This window comes from Rana temporaria, chromosome 4, assembly GCF_905171775.1.
Source record: "Rana temporaria chromosome 4, aRanTem1.1, whole genome shotgun sequence".
NCBI lineage: Eukaryota > Metazoa > Chordata > Amphibia > Anura > Ranidae > Rana > Rana temporaria.
Window position 1 is genome coordinate 321,964,014 of NC_053492.1, and position 24,541 is coordinate 321,988,554.

At 44.8% G+C, this 24,541-nt stretch overlaps 1 protein-coding gene across 1 annotated transcript in view; it reads right to left on the bottom strand.

Moving 5' to 3' along the window:
• The window catches only part of CEBPZ (CCAAT enhancer binding protein zeta), a 173,040-nt gene that overhangs the window by 46,357 nt on the left and 102,142 nt on the right, over positions 1 to 24,541 (bottom strand). The window contains 1 exon segment of the mRNA XM_040347790.1: positions 10,978 to 11,078. Coding sequence (XP_040203724.1) covers positions 10,978 to 11,078 — 101 coding nt within the window.

Consider the following 24,541-nt stretch of genomic DNA (forward strand, 5'->3'; position numbering starts at 1 on the left):
AGGCTTCATTTCCACTGGCGTTTTTACAGCCACTTGTGTTAGCCTTTTTTACAGCTTAAAAACGCCTGCCCATGTTTATTTTGTAAAAAAAAAAAAAAAAAAATTGTGAGCTGGAGCTCAAAAAAGCAGCGGAAGCGTTTGAGCGTTTTTTTAACGTCTGACGTTTTTACAGCTCTACTCTGGAGCTTCAGAATGCCCTGGTCCTGCGTTTTTTTTACAGCTCAAAAACGCCTATGCCATTTGCAGCTCAAACGCCTATGAGGGCATGATGCCATAGAACAACATGGACATGCGTTTTTAAGCTGTAAAAAACGCTCAGAAAAGTGGCTGTAAAAACGTCAGTGGAAATGAAGCCTTAAAGTTGAGAAATAATCCTTGTGCTTGCCGTTTTGTTTTCAGATCTGTCACAAATTTGTTTATAAAACCTTGTAAATGAAAGTGAACCACTGCTTGGCATAGTATTATAAAATAATCAAAGAAAAGAAAATAGGAATTTGACTTGCTTATAAATTTCATATTTTGAAGTACAACATAGGACTTAGGATGGATATTCAGAGACCCTGGGTTATAGGCAATTGGATCATCCTTCAGGTTACTGGACACTGGCAAAGCATTACTGGATATGACCCCCTAGGCATACCCCCAAAACAGAACCCCACTCCGTGAATGCAGTGTTTTTTTTTTTTTACAGGAGCAATGCAGAGTAACACAAGAACAGAGGGAATGGCCCAACAGCACCAAGTGTAAAATGACACAGCTCAAGAATGCTGCATCAGGAACCTTGCAGCTGAAAGCTGCATCCACACAAGTTTGAATGTGCAGTTGGTAGAACTTGGAGAAGGCGCTTCTAAGTGCAAGAAAACAAGACTTTATTAGCCAAATTGCGATTAAAAACACTTATACTTTTGGCTAAAGTCTTGTTTTATTGCACTTAGAAGCGCCTTTTTTCTGTTCCATATTTCTACCAGAGTCTGCTTCTCTCCATCAGCAAGCTGCTGACATGCACCTCATAGTTACATAGGTGAGGTTGAAAAAAAGACAAGTCCAACCTATGTGTGTGATTATATGTCTGTATTACATTGTATATCCCTGTATGTTGTGATCGTTCAGGTGCTTATCCAATAGTTTTTTTTTTTTTTAACTATTGATGCTCCCTGCTGAAACCACCACCACCCTTGTCGCTCTTACAGTAAAGAAACCTCTATGCAGTTTAAAGCTTAAATATAATTTCTTCTAATCTTAATGAGTGGCCACATGTTTTATTAAATTCCCTTCCACAGAAAAGTTTTATCCCTATTGTAGGGTCACCAGTATTGTATTTGTAAATTAAAATCACATCCCCTCTCAAGCGTCTCTTCTCCAGAGAGAATAAGTTCATTGCTTGTAACCTTTCTTCATAACCAATATCCTTCAGTCCCTTAATTAGCTTTGTTGCCCTTCTCTGTACTCGCTCCATTTCCTGTACATCCTTCCTGAGGACTGGTGCCCAGAACTGAACAGCATACTCCAGGTGAGGCCGGACCACAGTCTTGTAGAGTGGGAGAATTATCGCTTTTTTCTTGAGTTAATCCCATTTTTAATGCATGCCTGATGGTGGGGTCTGCATGTGGAGTTGTGCTTTTAACTGCTTCTGCTTGCAAGTGTTGATTTTTTTTCCCTCCTTTATTTGATACATTTGCTATCAGTTTTTAAAATACTTACTTTCCCCCTCCTTTTTCTGACACTTTTTAAACAGCTTTTTTTTCCTGTTAATAAAGGGGAGTGGTTAATTGTTCACAGGTGAGTATATAAGTGTCTGTACAAACTACCCTAGGAGCTGGCTCCCTGCTGATGGTGCCTTGCATGTGGACTTTGTGAACATGAGTGGAATTTTTAACTTAAGCGGAGAGTCGAATACAGGAGTCTTCTAAACTGTGAGCAACATCTTAAACTTCCTACAAGTAATTATATTGTAACTGGGAAACGAGTGCTAGCAGGGTTAAAGGTAGTGCACAGTGTGCCACATGTATGCAAAATTGGTGCAACAGCTCCAGGATGGATACCGCTGTGACAGATGTGTGCAGGTTGCCCTTTCTGGAAGCTCGCATTAGAGATCTGGAGGAGCAAGTTGCAACACTAGGCAGAAAGGACAACCCTGAAAGGGGTCCTCTGCTTGCTGAGCAGGTGGTCAGTAGGGTTTATGGAGGGTGGAGGGGCAAGTCAGCAATATCAGATAGGAAGATGGGTTAATGTAGTACGAGAAAGTAGAAGGGGCTTGCAGAAAAGGCCGGCCAGTTCTGTATTTGTGCATCAAAACAAATTTTCCAAGTTGGGTGAAGATGTGGAGGTGGCAAACACAGAGGTGGCAGCCCTAGATGTCACTGCTACCCCTAACAGCTGGAAGAGCAACCTGTCTAGTAGAGGTGGTGAGGGGAGTTCAGGTAGTCCTAGACAGTTGGTGGTAATAGGGGATTCTATAATCAGAAGGTCTGATAGAATAATTTGTCGCCAGGATTGCCTCAACCGAATGGTTTGCTGTCTCCCTGGTGGACAAATTACTGGGAGGGGCTGGGCATTACCCAGCTGTCTTGGTCCACGTTGGAACCAATGACACTATACAGGAAAGGCATGGGGGAGATTAGAGAGCTGAATTCATGGCTAAAGACCTGGTGTAGGAAGGAAGGATTTGGGTTTCTAGAGCACTGGACTTACTTTTCATTGGGGTGCAACCTATATGCTAAAGACGGTTTGCACTTGAATGGAAGAGAGTCTGCTGTGCTGGGGGAGAGGTTTATGGGAAGGCTGGAGGAGTATTTAAACTAGGATTGAGGGTGAACTAGAATTACATCGGGCACACAGGTCAGTTAGGGGTCAGACAATAATGGAGAGTGGAAAGGGGATAGATGGGGGAGGGTTATGGCAGGTGAAAGTTCCCATGTTGCAAACAACCATTGGAAACTAGTGTGCCATTTTTACTACTAAAAATGATATAAAAAACACCAGAGAAAAATGTAATACATTAAAATGTTTGTTCACCAATGTCAGAAGTCTGCCAAGCAAAATAGGGGAGTTGGAAGCTTTGGTGCATGAGGAGAGATATGATGTAATCGGTATTGCTAAAACTTGTCTTCAGTCCTCACATGACTGGGCTATTAATATTCCTGGCTATGCACTGTTTTGGAGAGACAGGGTAAAAATGGTAAAAAGGAAAGGTGGCAGGGTCTGTCTCTGTGAGAAATAATCTCAAAGCAAGCGTGAAAGAGGACCTGGCGGATAGAGTGTGATGAGGCTGCAGCATTATGAATAGAACTGAATATAGATGTGCATAGTTCAAAGTTAATCATTGGAGTGTGTTATAGACCACCCAATGTTAACGAGGAGATGGACACTCGGCTCCTTGCACAGATGGAAAGGGCTGCAAGGGCTGGGACAGTGATAATAATGGGGGATTTTAACTACCCAAAAATTGACTGGAGTAATGGCACTGATGGGACAGTTGAAAGGGCAAAATTGTACAAACCTATTACAGGACAATTTTATGTTCCAGTTTATTGAGGTCCCAACTAGGAATGATGCTCTGTTGGACCTGGTAATGTCAAACCATGCAGAGCTTATTACTAATATTAAGATAAAGGAACACCTGGTGTTAGCTGTAAGCAAGAAATCCATACAGGAAAGATAAAAAAAACACTTAATTTCAAGAGAGTAAATTTTCCCAAGGATGAGGGCTACTCTCCAAGACTTAGACTGGGAGGGAATATTGGCATCGATAAACACAGAACAGAAATGGAAATTCTTCAAAAAAAGACTGTTTGGGACCTCACTGCAAAGTATATTCCCATGGGCAATACTTTAATAAAATAAAACCTATGTGGCTCACGGTCAAAGTTAAAAAAAATCTATAAACCATAAGAAAAGAGCTTTTAAAAAATATAAAAAATTAATGAACACTAGTGTTGTTTAAATGTTACAAAGAATATAACAGGATATTTATAAAGGAAATCAAGGGTGCAAAAATTCAAAACTAACGAGATTGCAGGACAAACCCCCAAAAATTCTTAGAATATATTAATATTAAAAAAGGTCAGGTCTGAGCATGTAGGCCCTTTACAAAATAATAATAATAATAATAATAATAATAATAATAATAATAAAGAGTGGGTGACTGGGGACAAAGAGAAGGCTAATTTATTAAATACTTTCTTCAGCTCTGTGTATACAATGGAGCATGGGGGAGCTCATGTCCATAATGGGGGTGGTAGTGACACAGCCCCAAATCCACAATGGCTCAAAAGTGATATGGTCTAGAAATGTCTAGATTACGTTTGGTTTCTTGGAATGTATGGGGGCTCAACTCCAAAGTAAAAAGATCATTAATATTTGACTACCTGGCACGCCACAATCCGCATGTGATCCTACTCCAGGAAACCCACCTCCAGGGCTCTAGAGTCATGCTAGGGGAACTTCCATCCTTATAGCCAAGTCTGCACCGGTTAGTATTAAACACGTTAAACTTGATCCTAAATGGTTGCTTTGTAATTGTTGTAATAGAGCTAATGGGTAGGCCGTATACGGTAACTAGCTTATATGCTCCACCCCACTTCACTAAAACATTATTTGAGCAGGTAATGAATATTGGCTATAGCGGAGGGTCCTTTATTGATAGCGGGTGACCATAATACAGTGTTGGATAACGCCATTGATAGATTGCGATGCTCTACATTGCCCCCCACCCCCTGGGTTCCTTTCTAACTCAATTTGATTTAGTGGAGGCCTGGAGGTGGAAGCATGCGGATGGGAGGGAGTATTCGTGTCACTGAGTCGCACTGTACACTGTCCCGTATTGATCTATGTCTGGTCTCAACGGATCTGCTTAATATGGTGACTGAGGTTAAATACCTCCCTAGGGCAGTGTCCGATCATTCCCCTTTGCTGGTGGACCTCGCCTTGGGCACCCCCCTCCTCCTATCGTGTGTGGCGGCTGAGTCCGCTGTGGTTAGCAGATCAGGTTGTTGTGAACCAGTGTATGGCAGAGATGGGATCGTACTGGGTAACTAACAAGCAGAACGCCTCTGTTCCGGTGGTTTGGGATGCCTTTAAGGCCACCACACGCGGCCCTTTTGCTGCGGCCATTGGTCAGACGTGCAAGGCTTCTCTGTCGAGACTGATGGATGCAGAGGGGTCTCTCAAAGAGGCAGAGGCCGCTTATTCTGCGACCCCCACTCCTGAGACACACGCTGCCTGGAAGCACGGGGCCAGAGAACTGGACTTGGAGGTTTTGGAGCGCACCCAGAAGAAGTTTCTGTATCAGAACCAGCTGCTCTTCGAGTTTGGCGATAAGAACAGTCGCTTGTTAGCATATCTCTCCAGAACGGACTATCAGCCTTGCAGCATACCTAGAATTAGGAACTCAGGGGGCATAGTGGCAGAGCACTGAGATCATGAATGCCTTTGTCACATTTTATTCCTCCCTTTATGCTACTAGAGCTCACTACACGATTGCGGAACTGGAGGACTACCTCTCTGAAATTTCACTGCCTAGGCTTCAGACCCAACAAGCGACACTCCTCGACGCTCCTCTGACGGCTGAGGAAATTGGGGAGGCTATCTAATCCTTTGTCAGAACAAAACACCGGTATTGGATGGTTTCCCTATCGAGTGGTATATGCAGTACAAGGATCTGCTTGTACCTCACCTGGGCAGGGTGTATAATTTTGCTATGAAAACGGGGCAGCTGCCGCCTTTTTTATATGTTTTGGATAATTCGCCAGTATGTCACTAAAAATAAATTTAAGGAAATAGACTCCATCCTTGCTTCCTTTCTGTGGAGGTTGAATGGGGGCGGGCAGTCAGGATTGCCAAGGACACCCTTCAGTTACCAGTACTTGAGGGCTGGTTGACCCTACCCTGCCTCCACACCTATTATATTACCTCACAATTGGCCCACGTACATTGGTGGTTTTTTCTGAAGCCAACAATGCAGCCACTGCCTTGGAGGCAGCTATTCTTACCTCTAATGAGTCCCTTCCAAATTCTATTCATTGTATGTCCCTTAGAGGGCGGGAGGGGACAAGTATCATGGCAACGACTCTATGGATTTTTAAACTCACTAAATTACAATCCCCCTCTGGCAGTAATACATACCGTATTTTTCGGCATATAAGACAACCTTTTGGGCTTAAAAACTTGTATCAAAACTCGGGGGTCGTCTTATACGCTGGTACCGGTCTCGGGCATCCATTATTCAAAAGTTGCGCCTCCTCGTGCTGTTCCACGATAGGCGGAACACTTAGTTTCCCAGGAGAGCCTCTGTTCGGTGTTCTGCCTATCACGGATGTCTTCTCATGCTCGGCTTCGGACGAGAGGACCTCCGTGATAGGTGGAACGCAGGCGCCTATCACGGAACAGCACGAGGAGGAAATGTGGCTTTTGAATAATGGATGCCAGCAGTACAGGAATAAGGTATGGCACAGTGAAGCATGCTAATGGCACAGTGAGGCATGTTGATGGCACAGTGAGGCATGTTGATGGCACAGTGAGATTTGAAAAAAAGCTGAATAAAGCCTGTTCCTGTCAGGGTTTTTTTCGGTCAGCGGTTGTTTTTCTGGCTACCCCTCAGCTTCCAGACAGACTAGTAGGAAGGGGGTCGTCTTATATGGCGAGTATATGCCAAAACCCAAATTTTAGCTGAAAAAATTAGGGGGGTCGTCTTATACGCCGGCAAATACTGTACTCGCCAAACACCCCACTCTGGGGGAATCCAAATCTACCAGAATTTTTCCACAGATCTGATGGGGGATATTGTTCGAAAAGGGGGGTGAAAACCATTTTGCATTTGTTCTCGGACAACGTGTTTTGTCCTTTTGATGAATTTCGTAGAGACTACAATCTGCCACGCACAGCTTACTTCCTTTATTTACAGATACGCCACACTGCAGCAACGCATTTCGGCCTTCATAACAGTTATCCGACTCTCCCCGCTGGAACGATTGCCAACTGATTCTTCTCACGCCACATATTATGGGTCCCTTTTGCATATTACGACTCAACGGCTGAGCAAAGCTCAGAGAGCTGGAGAGCTGATATTCCTGAGTTGACGGAGGACATTGGCAGAAGGTTTTACCCCTCCAGGTTCCCTCTGTCATCTCTCCCTGTGACAAGGTAATACAGACTAAACTGCTATACAAATCCTACTTCACACCATGCTTACTGTTTAGGTTGAATAGATTGCCCTCTGCACTATGCTCTCGATGCAGCGTGGCTGATGGCACATTTTTTCATTTAATGTGGGAGTGTGCTCCGATTAGGAAGTTCTGGTCGGAGGTCACGGCCTTCATTAGCTCATCGACACAGATACCCAATATATGTAATCCCCTGAGGTGTTTACTGGGCTATATCGACGATGATAGTATATCTAAGAATATGCAAACCTTTCTGCGGATAGTATTGTTTTATGCTAAGAAATCGATAACCTTCCACTGGAAGTCTCCATCCTCACCCAACAAAGCATTTTGGCTCACTACCATCAACCATGCTATACAGGCCAGAGGGTGTCCAAAAAAATTATTGAAGGTTTGGGGCTCCTGGGTTAACTCCAAGAGTACCATACCACCTGCTCCTTGAAGTTTAACCGATACCCAGGCCCATTGGGTAGACCTGCAAATTGACAATTTTATTCTTTTTTTTTTCTATTTTTGTGTGTTTCTATACATATGCCACATGTTTTTACCAGAACTTTGTAAAGCGATGTAATGGGCGATGTTCGCGCCATATAGGTGTTTGTGGTCTATAGTATGTTTTGTATGAAAAAAAAAAAAAAAAATGTACCTTTAAAAATAAAATAAAAAAAAGAGAGTTAGTAGTATGGGACTGTAGCAGTGTCTATCTAGAGCAGACCTGGGCAAACTACGGCCCGCGGGCCGTATACGGCCCGGCGGACCTTTTAATCCGGCCCGCCGCCGCTGCCACGTTAATCACCGCGGCGGGGAACATTACAGACAGCGTTCGTTTGAACAGCTGTTTTCCCTGCCGCGCATAGACACTCCCCCTTGGACGGATCTGTCCAATCGATAGCAAGGGGGAGTCACATAGACACTCCCCCTTGCTCGCGATTGGACAGATCCGTCCAAGGGGGAGTGTCTATGCGCAGCGGGGAAAACAGCTGTTTAAACGAACGCTGTCTGTAATGTTCCCCGCCGCGGTGATAACAGTAGGCAGGGCCGGGAGGGGTCACTGTGCCCATCACACGCAGCCACTTGTGCCAACACATGCAGCCACTGTGCCACCATAAATTGCAGCCACTGTTCCCATCACACGCAGCCACTGTTCCCATCACACGCAGCCACTGTTCCCATCACACGCAGCCACTGTGCCAATCACACGCAGCCACTGTGCCAATCACACGCAGCCACTGTGCCAATCACACGCAGCCACTGTGCCAATCACACGCAGCCACTGTGCCAATCACACGCAGCCACTGTGCCAATCACACGCAGCCACTGTGCCAATCACACGCAGCCACTGTGCCAATCACACGCAGCCACTGTGCCAATCACTCGCAGCCACTGTGCCAATCACTCGCAGCCACTGTGCCAATCACTCGCAGCCACTGTGCCAATCACTCGCAGCCACTGTGCCAATCACTCGCAGCCACTGTGCCAATCACACGCAGCCACTGTGCCAATCACTCGCAGCCACTGTGCCAATCACTCGCAGCCACTGTGCCAATCACTCGCAGCCACTGTGCCAATCACTCGCAGCCACTGTGCCAATCACTCGCAGCCACTGTGCCAATCACTCGCAGCCACTGTGCCAATCACTCGCAGCCACTGTGCCAATCACTCGCAGCCACTGTGCCAATCACTCGCAGCCACTGTGCCAATCAATTGTTGCCACTGTTCCCAAACACAGCCACTGTGCCAATCACACGCAGCCACTGTGCCAATCACTCGCAGCCACTGTGCCAATCACTCGCAGCCACTGTGCCAATCACTCGCAGCCACTGTGCCAATCACTCGCAGCCACTGTGCCAATCACTCGCAGCCACTGTGCCAATCACTCGCAGCCACTGTGCCAATCACTCGCAGCCACTGTGCCAATCACTCGCAGCCACTGTGCCAATCACTCGCAGCCACTGTGCCAATCACTCGCAGCCACTGTGCCAATCACTCGCAGCCACTGTGCCAATCACTCGCAGCCACTGTGCCAATCACTCGCAGCCACTGTGCCAATCACTCGCAGCCACTGTGCCAATCACTCGCAGCCACTGTGCCAATCAATTGTTGCCACTGTGCCAATCAATTGTTGCCACTGTTCCCAAACACAGCCACTGTGCCAATCACACGCAGCCACTGTGCCAATCACACGCAGCCACTGTGCCAATCACACGCAGCCACTGTGCCAATCACACGCAGCCACTGTGCCAATCACACACAGCCACTGTGCCAATCACACACAGCCACTGTGCCATTCACACGCAGCCACTGTGCCAATCACACGCAGCCACTGTGCCAATCACACGCAGCCACTGTGCAATCAATTGTTGCCACTGTTCCCAAACGCAGCCACTGTGCCAATCACATGCAGCCACTGTGCCAATCACACGCAGCCACTGTGCCAATCACACGCAGCCACTGTGCCAATCACACGCAGCCACTGTGCCAATCACACGCAGCCACTGTGCCCAAACGCAGCCACTGTGCCCATCAAACGCAGCCACTGTGCCCATCAAACGCAGCCACTGTGCCCATCAAACGCAGCCACTGTGCCCATCAAACGCAGCCACTGTGCACATCAAACGCAGCCACTGTGCACATCAAACGCAGCCACTGTGCACATCAAACGCAGCCACTGTGCACATCAAACGCAGCCACTGTGCCCATCAAACGCAGCCACTGTGCCCATCAAACGCAGCCACTGTGCCATCATATGCAGCCACTGTGTCATCAATTGTCGCCACTGTGCCCATCAAACGCAACCACTGTGCCATCACATGCAGCCACTGTTTAATCAATTGTTATTGATTAAACAGTGGCTGCCTGTCCCCAGCCTCTGTCCCCCTCCTGTGTCATGTCCCCAGCCTCTGTCCCCCTCCTGTGTCATGTCCCCAGCCTCTGTCCCCCTCCTGTGTCATGTCCCCAGCCTCTGTCCCCCTCCTGTGTCATGTCCCCAGCCTCTGTCCCCCTCCTGTGCCATGTCCCCAGCCTCTGTCCCCCTCCTGTGTCATGTCCCCAGCCTCTGTCCCCCTCCTGTGCCATGTCCCCAGCCTCTGTCCCCCTCCTGTGCCATGTCCCCAGCCTCTGTCCCCCTCCTGTGTCATGTCCCCAGCCTCTGTCCCCCTCCTGTGTCATGTCCCCAGCCTCTGTCCCCCTCCTGTGCCATGTCCCCAGCCTCTGTCCCCCTCCTGTGCCATGTCCCCAGCCTCTGTCCCCCTCCTGTGCCATGTCCATAACAAGTACTCGTACCAGTTTTGCAACAATGATATTTACTGCTTTTTATAAAGAAATGCAATTGATTTTATGCAGTATTGAGTTTAGCCTTTTGGCCCGGCCCTCCAAAATATTTTTAGTTTCTCATGTGGCCCCATCGCAAAAATAATTGCCCACCCCTGATCTAGAGAGTGTACCCCCATTGCATATTTATTCCCTTGGATCAGTGGTCATCAACCCTGTCCTCAGGGCCCACTAAAAGGCCAGGTTTGCAAGATAACTGAAATACATCACAGATGATATAATTTGCTGCTCGGTGATTGCAGTATTCTAGTCTGCATCTCCCCAAGGTAACAAAACCTGGCCACAAAACCTAATATCCATTATTGCAGAGGAATATGGTCACGTAGAACCAAATCAATTCTAAAGAAAAAAATAAAAAAAAAAACCAAAACAAACAAACATTCAACTGCTGCATATAAAACTTTTAGAACTCATCACAACTTAACAAATTATTATGCGATCATACTTATGATAACATGAGACGTGAAAGGCTCCAACATTTTCTTACCAAGAATTTTCTCAAACTCATCATCATCTACATCTTCTAAACTCTCCTCATCTTCATTCCGTTTATGCCTCTGTTTGTCTGTGGACAACTTTTTAAAGTATCTGCAAATCAGACGAAGAGCAAAGTAAGTGATTTGCATACACATTTAAATTAATTTTAACACACTAATATGCTTAAGTAAAATTCAAATGAAACTATTAATTTGCAATAAAAAGTAATTATAGTAGTGCTAATAGAGTAGTACAAAAAAATAAAAATGTAAAAATAAAAAAACATTATCGTATGACGACGCTGTACTGCACTGGTGCCAGTATGTCAAAAGAAGTTGGTGTTTTTTAGTTTATTTTACAAAAAAAATAACAAACAGCAGTGATTAAATAGCACCGAAAGAAAGCTCTATTTGTGTGAAAATTTAAAAAAAATTATATATGGGTACAGCGTCGCATGACCGTGCAATTGTCATTCAAAGTGTGACAGCTCTGAAATCTGAAAATTGTCCTGGGCAGGAAGGGGGTAAAAGTGTCCGATATTGAGACGGTTAAAGCTGAACTCTGGCACAAGTGAGAGAGAGAGAGAGTGTGTGTGTGTGTGTGTGTGTGTGTGTGTGTGTGTGTGTGTGTGTGTGTATGTATATATGTGTATATGTGTTATATATATATATATATATATATTCCTCAGTAACAACAAAATCTATATAGCCACATGTACACCAAATGTCTTTGCAAAGCCAGTTATTCCCTTGTAAAATTAGCAGTGACATCATCACTGTGCTGCCTGTGCAGAGAACAGAGATGAGGGACCTAACAGGCCTACCCAGTACAGACGGCTTGCAGGAATCTACAAGACAGAGGTGTATACAAGGTCAGTAATCCTGCAGAAGATGAGAGAGCAACAGTAACTGATATTTATTATCGGAAGCACCTAAACAGAGGCAAAGTTGCATGCTAGATCACTGCACAGACCTAAAAATAGAAAAGATTCCAGTAAGAATACCGTATTTTCCGGCGTATAAGACGACTCGGCGTATAAGACGACCCCCTAATTTTCCAGGAAAAATGTTGGTTTTGGGATATACTCACTGTATAAGACTACCCCCTTTTTTTCCAAGCCCCACTGTGCCATTACATGCCCCCACTGTGCCATTACATGCCCCCACTGTGCCATTACATGCCCCCACAGTGCCATTACATGCCCCCACAGTGCCATCACATTGCATGCCCCCACAGTGCCATCACATTGCATGCCCCCACAGTGCCATCACATTGCATGCCCCCACAGTGCCATCACATTACATGCCCCCACAGTGCCATCACATTAAATGCCCCCACAGTGCCATCACATTACTTTCCCCCACAGTGCCATCACATTACATGCCCCCACAGTGCCATCACATTACATGCCCCCCACTTTCCCCCCCACTGTGCCATCACTCACGTTTTGCAGGCCGGTGACAGTCTCCGTCTGCTGCGAGCGTCCATGATTTCAAAGCCGCGCGCCGTCTTCTCAGCGCGTCCTGTGATTGGCAGAACACAAATTTTCCCAGTAGCGCCTCTGTTCTATGTTCCGCCAATCACGGATGCCTTCTCATCTCGTCCGAGGATGAGAAGGCATCCGTGATAGGCGGAAAACAGAACAGAGGCGCTGCTGGGAAGATTTCTGTTCCGCCTATCACAGGACAGCGAGGACGCGCTGAGAAGACTGCGCGCAGCTTTGAAATGATGACGATCGCAGCTGCACGGAGACCGTACCCGGCGTATAAGACGACCCCCGACTTTGGATGCATTTTTTTGCATCCAAAAAGTCGTCTTATACGTCGGAAAATACGGTATACATGGCTCTTTTTAGTTTAACAATATTTTCTTATCCCCAAGTTCAGCTTTAACATATGTAACAGCGTTACCAGCGTTTCAAGGGTCGCATTTGCTAGCCGCTTATTCCACTGTGGGGGAGTCTGCCGCTTATTCCACTGTGAGAGGGCCTGCTGCCATACCCCCACGTAAATACACCCCACTGTGCCCCCTGCATCCTTCAATATCTTTTTGTTACTACGGTGTACCCCCTCTCCACAACTGCACCTCTGGACCCCTTTATATTACACAGCACCCCGCATCACTGGACCCCTTTACATTACATAGCCCCCTGCACCCCTTTACATTATACAGCCCCCACAGCTCTGGACCCCCTTATTGTTACACAGACCCCCTTCAGTTCACCGCCCCCCCCCCACAGTAGCTGCCCCGAGTCTCCCTGCAGCTCTTATTTGCCGCTGCCTAAAGTCACTCCGCCTGACATTCCCTAGTGTGCCCTACGCCTCTGCCCATCTGTGCCCTATAGTGCCTCAAAAAAGTGTAATGGGTAGTCAGGAAATTAGATTTGTCATTTTATGTCCCTAGAGCACCTAATGGTGCCCCCTGAATGCCGGGCCTCTGTATGTGGCCAGGCTGTGTAAAAGTCTCACACATGTTGTATTGCCATACTCGAGAGGAGTAGCAAAATGTATTTTGGGGTGTAGTTTGTGGAATGCACATACTGTGTCTTAGAAATATCTTACAAATAGACAACAAAAAATGTGTTTTTATTTTCTTTCCAAGTTTTCCAAAAACTTGTGGGGGGGAAAAAATATGACATGTTCAAAAGACTCATAATGCCTCATAGTATATACATTGGGCTGTTTGCTTTCAAAAATTGGGTCATTTTGTTATAGGTCGTCAGGAAATTAAATGCGTAATTTATGCTCCTAGAACGCCTGGAGGCGCTACTTGCATGTTGGGCCTCTGTATGTGGCCAGGCTGTGTAAAAGTCTCACACATGTGGTATTGCCATACTCAGGAGGAGTAGCAGAATGTGCTTAGGGGTGTAGTTGTAAGTATGCCTATACAGTGTGTGAGAAATAACTTAGTAATATGACAAGTTTGTAAAAAAAATAAAAAAATCTTAAATTTTGCAAAGAATTGTGGGAAAGAATTACAACTTTAAAAAAAACTCATCATGCCTCTTACTAAATACCTTGGAATGTCTACTTTCCAAAAAGGGGTAATTTGGGGGAGTATTTGTACTGTCTCGGCTTGTTCGTGTCTCAAGAAATTAGGTCATCAGTACATCAGGTGTGATCAATTTTCAATGATTGCCACTATAGCTTGTTGACTCCAACATTCACAAAGACCAAATACATACTTATTAGGATTATTTTTACTAGATATGTAGCAATATAACTTTTGGCAAAAAATTTATAAAGAAAAATTACTAATTTGCAAAATGTTATAACCGAAATAAAGAAATGCATTGCATTTTTTTATACTTTTTTTTTTTTTAATTTATAGCGCAAAAAATAAAAACCCAGCAGTTATTAAAAACAGTGATTTGTGTAAAAAAAAAAAAAAAAAAGGAACAAAAGTTTCATATGGGTAGTGTTGCATGACTGAGTAATTGTCATTCAAAATGTGAGTGTGCTAAAAGCTGAAAATTGGCCTGGTTAGGAAGGGGGAATAAGTGACCAAGTGGGCAAGTGGTTAACCACTTAAGGACCAGGCCTATTTTTGAAAAAAAAATGTTTGCTAGAAAAATACTTCGAACCCACAAACATTATATTTTTTTCTTTCAGACACCCTATAGAATACAATGGTGGTCGTTGCAATACTTTGTCACCGTATTTGTGCAGAAGTCTTAAAAACATTTTTTGGGAAAATACACTTTAATTAAAAAATATGATTACAATAAAGTTAGCCCAATGTTTTCCTATATTGTGAAAGATGATACTACGCTGAGTAAATTGATATCCAACATGTCATGCTTCAAAAATGGCACAGCTACTGTGCTGTTAGATGACGTCTGAGCGAGCAGCTCCTCCACCACACCGGGTATACAGCGTGATCAGAGGTGATCCACAAAGCTCCAAGCACCGCTATATGGCTTCCGCAATTTCCCCTACACCCGTGGAGATGGCCAGGACAAGGAAAGACGCGACCAAATCAAAGAAGCTGTCACATTTCTTCCTCCCCTTGGACCGGCCACATGCGCAAGATGGCGCCAGCGGCGGATCCCCAGCCTCCGTTAGCGGATGAGCATCCGCTAACGTCCGTTAGCATCCGTCTGCGTTCAGTTCCGTTTTTTTGGACGGAAGAAAACCCTATTTTTCTTCCGTCTAAAAAACGGAACGGACGAAAAACGGACGTTAACGGATGATCCGTTTATCATCCGTTCCGCTAACATCCGTTTTTCTATGTAAAAAGCCCCAAAAAAAACGGATGCAAAAACGGATGCAAAAACGGATGCAAAAACTGATCAACTGATGAAAAAAAAACGGATCTGAAAAACTGAACGGACGTGTGAAAGAGCCCTAAGGCTTCACAACCATGAACTCCAGCAGTGTTTACTCCTATGACACAGAGCCCAGCAAAGAGCAAACCACGGCTATCAGCTGGTACATCCCCATAGAGGTGAGCCATAACTGTAGCTTCACCAACACCATAAGAGAACTAGCTGACACCTTCAGCTACTTCTCTGCCACAAACCAGCTTGTTTCCGAGCCAACCCTAAAAAGACATGCCGATTTCCCGGAGAGCCTCCCTGCTCGCTGATTTAATGTAGTACATGAAAAACTTCAAATCAGATGTACAGGAATTAGGAGGGAGGGATAGTGGACCTTATTGAATAAAAAAAAAAAAAAAAAAAGAAAACAGGAGAATTTGCCAATTCCCATAACACGCTCTCATAGATGTACACCAACGAGTAGGATGATGCGATGGAAAAGCTTAAAGTCACAGACGATTAAGACCGCTCCAGGTGGAATAATGTTAAGTTCAGAGGTGTTCCTGTATCCAACCTAAACACCCAACTGAACAAATTTGCCTCTGACTTAATCCTGGCTGTCCTACTATCTATTCCAAACTCTGAAATAATAATTAAGATGATCCACCGCCTGCCAAAACCCTCATACCTCCCTGTCAACATATGGAAGGAATACCACTCCAAACCCTGAACACCTGTGGTTCGCTCCTGCCCTGTTGCACTGACAGGTGCTGGCTCTGCACTAATCCGAGGAAAGAAGGAAACGTCCTGGACTGCCGCACACTGATAGGCAAATTTTATAAAAAAAAAAAAAAAATGACAAAGGATAAAATCCAAAAAAATTTCAAAATAACGCAAAGATCATACAAAACAGTCAAAAACAAAAAGTGGACATGCATGGGCAAATGGCTAACACATTTCACATCAAGGTTGGATGCTTACTCATAGACAACATACCTAGGAGATATCATGAGGGTTAATTTCTACCACGTAAAGGACCGGCTTATGTCCAATTTTATCAAAACCTCACAACTACCCAAACAATTCACCCGCCTCCATCTTTAGGTGAACCTTTCCCAATACAAACTACAAAAAGGAGAAAATCGCTCTTGTCAATCACCAAAGCATTACGCAATCACAACATTGCATATCGCTGGGACTACCCTATGAAGCTCACCGACAATGATGCCACTTCAATAATCACAAGCCTAGATGAGGGTCTTGCACTACTCCACTCATAGAACATCCTCCCAGACCAAGAACCCCCTCGTCGCCACTGGGATGAATACCCAAAATGAATGGCACGTTGTATCCCACAAGCCAAAGAGCCACATGTCATGATCGCTTCTGATCCTCCACTACACGAAAAATACTCTCCCCCCCCCGGTTGATTGGAGCCTACTTTCCATAAAACTGCCTCCACAAGTAATGTGCAGTATTGCTTCAATCAGATTCCTGTTGGAATTGCTCATTCTTTTTATTAACCGTTCTCTTTTTTTTACATTTTGTTTTTGTTTCCCTCTCCCCTTACTTATTGCCAGTATCAGGTCTACCAGCAGACCTGCCTCCTCCTCAAAACACATGCCTGAGGCTTCAAACAGCTCCTGCGGTCACCCATGTAGGGCTTCCCTACCTCATTGACCTGTCACCATTTCTACATCAACCAAAGGCAATTAAGCTACACATAATTCTTCCTAGTGGCATTTAAAATCACTTTCTTCAATGTACCAGGTCTCAACCACCCTGCTAAGTGAGCATCCTTGTGGAAGGAATCTCACAATTTGGGATCTGATGTGTGCAGGAAACACATTTTCAAGCTTCAGCCCCACCACACCTTAGCCACAAGCAATTCCCTCACATCACAAAAAAAAAAAAGATAGGAGTCCTTATTGTGGTCAAAAGCACAGGTGTCTTCACTTTTCATGAATCCATCTGTGATCCTGGAGGTAGATATCTGATACTCTTGTGCAATATCAATAACAGACCTTTCACTGAAGTAAACACCAGATTCACTTTATTCATAAACTCTTTTGCAAAATCTCAAAGATCAAGCGTGGCTCTCTGGTTGATCTTTGAGATTTTGCGAAAGAGTTTATGAATAAAGTGAATCTGGTGACTGGAGACTTCAATCTCACTGCAGACTCCCACATGGACTCCCACATGGACCAGTCCTCTAAACCTAAAAGACTTTGGCCCTACAACCGATATTCCACAAGGAAGAGATATAGAACACATGGCGATACCAACATGCTGAGAAGCGGGGACTACACTTCCCATTCTCCAACTCATAATTTGTATTTAGTATTTATAGGATTTTAGTTGACAGAATTTTCTTGCAGGCCGTTTCCTCCTCCACTATACACAAAATAAGATGATCAGACCATGCTCCCATTAAATATTAGAAAGTGTCCTTCGCGCTACTAAGACTAATAATGATATAACTAAACAAAAATAAATAAATGCAGCAAAACCTAATCGTGTTTACATACACAAGGTGAAATATGTTAAAAAAAAGGGGGGTTTGCGCAAATAATCACGCTAAGAGAAAAAAAGTGAGAACTCATAAATCAATCAGATTGGTGCTAAATTGTACCAAAGCTAGATAAATGGCAATAGGGTAACCGTGAAGTGATAAATAATGATCAGTGTCCCATAAAACATGTTAAAAAAAGGTATTAAGGAGGACCTATGTTCAATGGGGGACAAATTGAGTAAGACCATGGAAAGAACCACCATCCTAGAGGAAAGATTAAGCACAGTCGAGGACGATTTATTCCCGCTTAGGCAAGAAATCTCAGGGTTAAAGAAACAAATGGACATGCAGGGGGCCAAGATCGATGACTTGGAAAATAGAAGTCGTAGAAATAATGTTCGTATTATCGGAATACCGGAGAGGAGAGAGGGTGCCAACCCTATTGAATTCCTTGAGGGCTGGTTGAGGGAGACTTTTGGGGCCACAACTTTTTCACCCTTCTTTGGGATCGAACGTGCTCACCGAGTCCCCTTTAAACCACGCCCGCCAAGTGAGCGCCCTAGACCATTGCTTGTCAAAATGTTCAACTATACAGACAAAGTGACCCTGCTCCGTAAGGCCAGAGAAAAAGGGGAAATTTTATACAACGGGGTCAAAGGGCGGGAAGGGCGGGGGAGGATTGGATGGGTCGCACACCACCACTAAACATTTGACAACACTAGTAATATTTGCAATTTTTCTACTTAGATCGTGTTTTTCTTTTTTTACTATGTTTCCTTTTTCAGGGTATGGCGAAGCGGGTAAATATTTATTGGGGCTTTTCCCCTGTTTTTCAAAGAAAGGAAAAGATAAAGGGACAAGGGGGGAACAAAAGAGGGAAAGTAAGGAGAGAAGTAAAGAAGCGCACCCTGGGGAGTTTTTCTTACATAACCAGTATCCTATTCTTAGACGTCTATGTTCCCCGAGGTGTCCCCCACGGGGCTCCCCCTTAGCATATAGAATTTTGAATGTTGCTCAGGTTTTGGTCCTTCCTTTGTCCCTTTTACCGCCAGGTCTCCTTGATCTTTCTCGATGTTCCCAGTCTCAAATCGGGCAAAGGTTAAAGATTTATACATTTTATGATTGTAACAATTTTTTTTTTTCTCCTCTGTTTTTCTCTTGGGATTTCTCTTGCGACAAGACAAAAGAGAACAATAGGGTGGCTAATACCGAATTTAACCATAGGATATGGTAGATAAAACGTTCTGCATAAAATCTTTGAACGTGCGCGGAATGAGGGACTCTATTAAGAGAACGAATATCCTAGATATGCTGGGGGCGAGAGGAGCAGGCCTGCTCTGTCTGCAGGAGACGCACTTAACCGCAAAAACAGCCGCACAGATGTGCGGTCCTAAATTCCAGTCCACTTACCACTCCTACCACACATCCTATTCTAGGGGTGTGAGTATACTGGTGGGAAGAGGAGTGGCATTCTCCTGTAGAGAGAGCAGGATAGACGATCAGGGAAGGTTTATATTTTTATCTTGCTTAATCGAAAATAAACCATTTGTGATAGCCAGTGTTTATATCCCCCCCCCCCCCATTTAAATTCGAAGTCCTACACAAATTGATTGAGTACACATTGGATAAACCAGGGATTCCGATACTTATTATAGGAGATTTTAACGAAGCCTTAGATAGGACCCAGGACAGGTTCCCGCCGGGAAACAGACCTAAAATAAAAGGAGAGGATAGATTAGCTCTATTTCTGGATGAAGTTGAATTATGCGATATTTGGCGCACGCGCTACCCGTTTGAACGCCAATATTCCTGTTTTTCGAAGACTCACCACACCCTATCCAGAATAGATATGGCGTTGGGCAACGACGAGGCAGCAACACTAGTATCTAACATAGAATATGGCCCAAGAGGAATCTCCGATCACTCACCGATTGAGTGGACAATAAAAACCAGGGGCAAATGGTACCCCAACGAATGGAAAATTAGCCCTCATTGGCTTGAGCTAATGAGTGAACACAGTACGGTGATGTCTGCTCTCAAAGAATTTCTACAGATAAATGTGGGAACTGCTTCAGTGGGGGTGGTATGGGACACCCTAAAAGCTCACCTCCGAGGTCTCCTGATTCAAAAGATAGCAGGGATTAAGAGGAAGAATAGGGAGGGGGAGAGCGAGATAAGGAAGCAGCTGCTACAGGCAGAGAAGAGATATGTTGAAGCCCCAACCCCGCACAGTTTAAAAGAGTGGTTAGAAAAACAACAGATATATAAAATGACTACATTAAAAAAAACAGAGGGAAAACGAATATTCCAGAGACAGAACCAGTTTGGAGAGGGAGAGCGAGTGGGGCGCCTATTATCTCTGCTCATTAGAACCAATTCCCCCCCATCCACTGTTACAGCAGTCACGTTAGCAAGAGGGGTAACTTCTACCGATAAAACTGTGATATTAAATACTTTCAGAGAATTTTACGTGTCCCTTTATAGTTCCAAGAGAAGGGAGGGGACCGAAGGACCGGGAATTTTTTTCCTGGGAATGTCCGTCCCGTCACTGTCGGAGGAAGATAATATTGATATGGAGGCTCCAATCACTATATCTGAACTAAAACAGGCAGTGGCGGGGATGTCAACTCAAAAGTCACCTGGTCCAGACGGGTTGCCCATAGAGATCTACAAAAGATACGGGGATATTCTGCTACCAGAACTCCTCAAGACACTAAATTGGGCACTGATCCATGGAACACTCCCCACCTCTATGTTAGAAGCCACCATTATTGTCTTACATAAGGAGGGGAAGGATCCAACTGAGGCCTCATCATATCGTCCCATCTCACTACTATGTACGGACGCCAAGATCTTGGCTAAAGTATTAGCAACTCGTCTAAACCGGAATATCCAAGTGCTCATACATCCTGACCAATCTGGCTTCATCCCAAATAGGTCAACCAGTATTAATATCAGGAGACTGTTCCTGAATATGCAAATTCCAACAGAAGGGGTGGGTTCCAGAGCGGTTTTAGCCCTGGATGCCGCCAAGGCTTTCGACAGTCTGGAATGGGACTACCTATGGAGGGTCTTAGAGAAATTCGGGTTTGGCCCCAGGTTTATTAGTTGGGTGAAGCTGCTATATAACCAGCCAAGAGCTAAAATTAATATCAATAACGAATTTTCTGAAACCTTCCAGCTAGAGAGAGGAACTCGACAAGGCTGTCCCCTTTCCCCCCTTCTGTTTGCGCTGGCGATGGAACCATTGGCCATCAAAATCAGAAAATCAGAAGATATACAGGGGTTCCGCAGACTAACCATAGAGGATAAGATCGCAACTGTTTGCGGACGATGTCCTGTTTTTTCTGGGAGACACCGGAACATCGTTAAAAAATGTAATCAAAACGGTGGGCGAGTTTAGGCTATGTTCTGGGCTGGTCATCAATTGGGAAAAGTCAGCACTACTGCCAATTGATTCTCCTGGTGTCCAGATACCCCACGGCATTCCTCAGTTAAAAGTAGAAGCAAAGATGAAATACCTCGGAATATGGATCACGAGGGACATCAATAGCTTCGTTCCAAATAACTTAATTCCCCTCTTGGCCAAATGGGAACACAAAAGAGACATCTGGTGTAAACTACCACTATCCATAGCGGGGCGATGCAATTTAATAAAGATGCTATGGCTGCCCCAGCTACTCTATATACTCCACAACTCCCCAGTCTGGATAGACCAAAAATGGTTTAAAAGGATAGAATCCATCTTTAGAGATTTAATTTGGAAGAAGGGACAAGCCCGTATTTGTCTCCAGACCATGCAGTTACCAGCTAAAGAGGGGGGAATGGCAGTTCCACACCCGAAAACATACTTCCTAGCTTCGCAGCTACAACATATCGCGAATTGCGGATTGGAGGGAGACGGGAATCCTGGGATACTGATGCCAATAGGGGCACCACATAGGACAATATTGGAGGCACTCGAGGCTGGTTCGTTTATTCATAAATGTCCAACTATAAAACTTATCCTTAAAGTATGGCAAACAGCAAAAACACTGTTGGGCTATAAGGGAATAACAACGTTTGCCCCTCTCTGGTGCAACCAAAACTTAAAGGAATTAAAAGACATTGAGAGATGCAAGGAATGGGAGAGACAAGGGATAAACCGCTTAAAACAATTATATGAGGGAGAACATATGAAATCATTTGCAGACTTGCGACAGGAATTCAATATAGCAAACAAAACATTTTTTAGATACCTCCAGATCCGGCACGGCATCCAAGCCCAGTTTGGGTCACAACCCATTGTATGGTCCTCGGCTCCTACCCTCCTGAAAATAATCTCTTCAAAAACAACTAAAGGCCTGATCTCCGAACTGTATTCCAGAATAGGAGCTAAAACAATAAGTAGGGCAGGCCCCATCAAGAGCAGGATAGGATGGGAGAGAGACTTAGGGCAAATGTCTACGGAACAGTGGAGCGCGATCTTGAGGAGGGGGGTACTGGTCTCGATCTCTCCATCTCAGAAAGTATCACACTTGTTCCTCTTGCATAGAGTATACTATACCCCCAGGAGAATGTTCAATCTTGGGTGGAGAAGTACTGACGAATGTCCAAGGTGCAGAGCGACAGGCAATCTCATCCACATGATGTGGAAAATCCCTAAGCTATTCAGATACTGGGAGGAGGTGATAGATATAATAAAACGTTTAAAACGAATTTGGAAGTTGAGTCTAAGACATGCCTATTAGGCAGTATTGAGGAGGATAGAGTGCCTGCTGGAACCCTTGAGGTGGTGCTGAGATGCCTCTTCCAGGCAAGGAAGTTAATTGCGTGGAGGTGGCAGGCCCAGACTCCACCCACTGTTAAATCTTGGGTTGAAACCATCAATACAATGATCTGGAGCGAGAGAGCGACACTCACTAGACAGGGCAATTATAGAAAGTTTGTGAGGATGTGGAAACCTTGGCTAGACATAACGGGTTGTGCTATATAAGAAGATGGCGTCTTTCAAATTTAATATATACTTTAACCCGCTATCGGACATCCCTTTATGGGGAGGATCAATCTAATGAAGCAAATTAAATTAACTTAAAAAACTGGTCCATGGGAGGGTGGAAGGGTGGGCGAGGGGCGGAGGGGTGGTGAGGGTGGACACAAGGGAAGAAAATTTGGAATTTAAGAGGCTATCTCACTCAATTACAACGACTCAGGGGGAGGGCGAGGGGTAAAAGGCTTGCTTGTGTATGTATTATGTTAAATTTACGCACGTTGGTGCACTACTTTTTGTAATTTATATATGCAAACAACAATAAAAAATGTTATAATGAAAAAAAAAAAAAAAAAACCCTACAATTGCCAATGCCTATTGCTTCTGTGGGATGTCACGTGATCTCCCCGGCTGACGTCAGAGGCAGATCATGGCCCCTCCAGCAGAAGCAATGTCTCGGAGCTGTAAAGTGGCCGTTAGTCATGTGACCGGCCTAAAGACAGCTCTAAATACCTATTTATAGCACTGGTTTTTACAAAAGACTTCCATGTGGTATGCCAGCCTCTAAAAGAGGGTCTGGCAGTGAATATTTTACACTTACCAATAACTTTAATGCAAACAAGTGCAAGTAAGCAAGTATGCGTTTATGCCAGTTTGAAAGCACGCATCTGCTCAACTACACCTGGCCCCCTACTAATTTTGCGGGATTAGTCATGCACATATGCATCCCATGCAGCCTCCATGTTGCTTCAGAACAGCGAACAATAAGCTCCTGCAGACCAAATGCATGCCATCCTGGAGACACAACTCCTTAAAGCGCACTGATGCCCGTACAGGGGTGCAGACAGACAGTTGTATAAGCCTCCCGGATTAAGCGGTAAGTATACAAGTATACTTTTATGCAGTATATAATCGTGACTTGTCTGGTCACATAGCTCTCCCATAGGAAGTACTCACATTTCATTATGTAGCAATGGGCTGAAGTTATGTCTTAGAAGCCCTGCTGATCTTTCAGCCCACATGATCCACCAAAAATGGCCACCCTTTTCCTTCCTGTTGATACAGGAATAGGCCATACCGAGTGAACCCGCACCCTCTAGTTGCTTGGAGGAGAAACTGAAGCCCAATTACTCCTGAGTAGTACACAGAGCATGACCAACAGCACACTGCCCCCAGAAAAAAAAGACAGACTGATTTTTTTTTAAAGAGAGAAATTGCAAAATGCAGACTTACCATTTCTGCTGCAGGGCTCTGAGTCATAACAGGAGTCCAACCTTCACCCATCAAGGTGGGCTCAGTTATAAAATACCTTCAGGGACTGTGTCCCCCTTAATCTGGGGTCCAGTCCCCTAGACCTGTATAGCACCCTGCAGGAAAACACCTTGGTCAGACAAACACTGCACAGGGTTCCATTACGCAGGGTCCAGCGCCATAAGGCTGCATTACAGGCAAACATCTAGAAATCTTCCCTTCTATCCAATGACCATCCATTTTGGCTGTCAGTTTTTTCAAATGGATCGGAATTTAGTCCACAATTCTTAATAGAATCGTCTAGATCTCTAAATATGCTCCCAGAGACATTAAGAAAAGCTTAACTGGACAAGCCTAAAAGGAGTTGTAAAGTTTTCTTTTTTATCTTAATACATTCTATGCATTAGGATAAAAAACACTGTAGCAGCCCCCCCAGCAACCCCCTAATTACCTACCTGAGCCCCTTCTCTCCAGTGATGTCCCCGAACCCCTTAGCCATCCAGAAAACTCCTCCTGATTGGCTGAGAGCAGCGGCACCATTCAGGGGAGAGAGAGGGGCGGGGCCAGGTCGGGGCTCTGTGTCT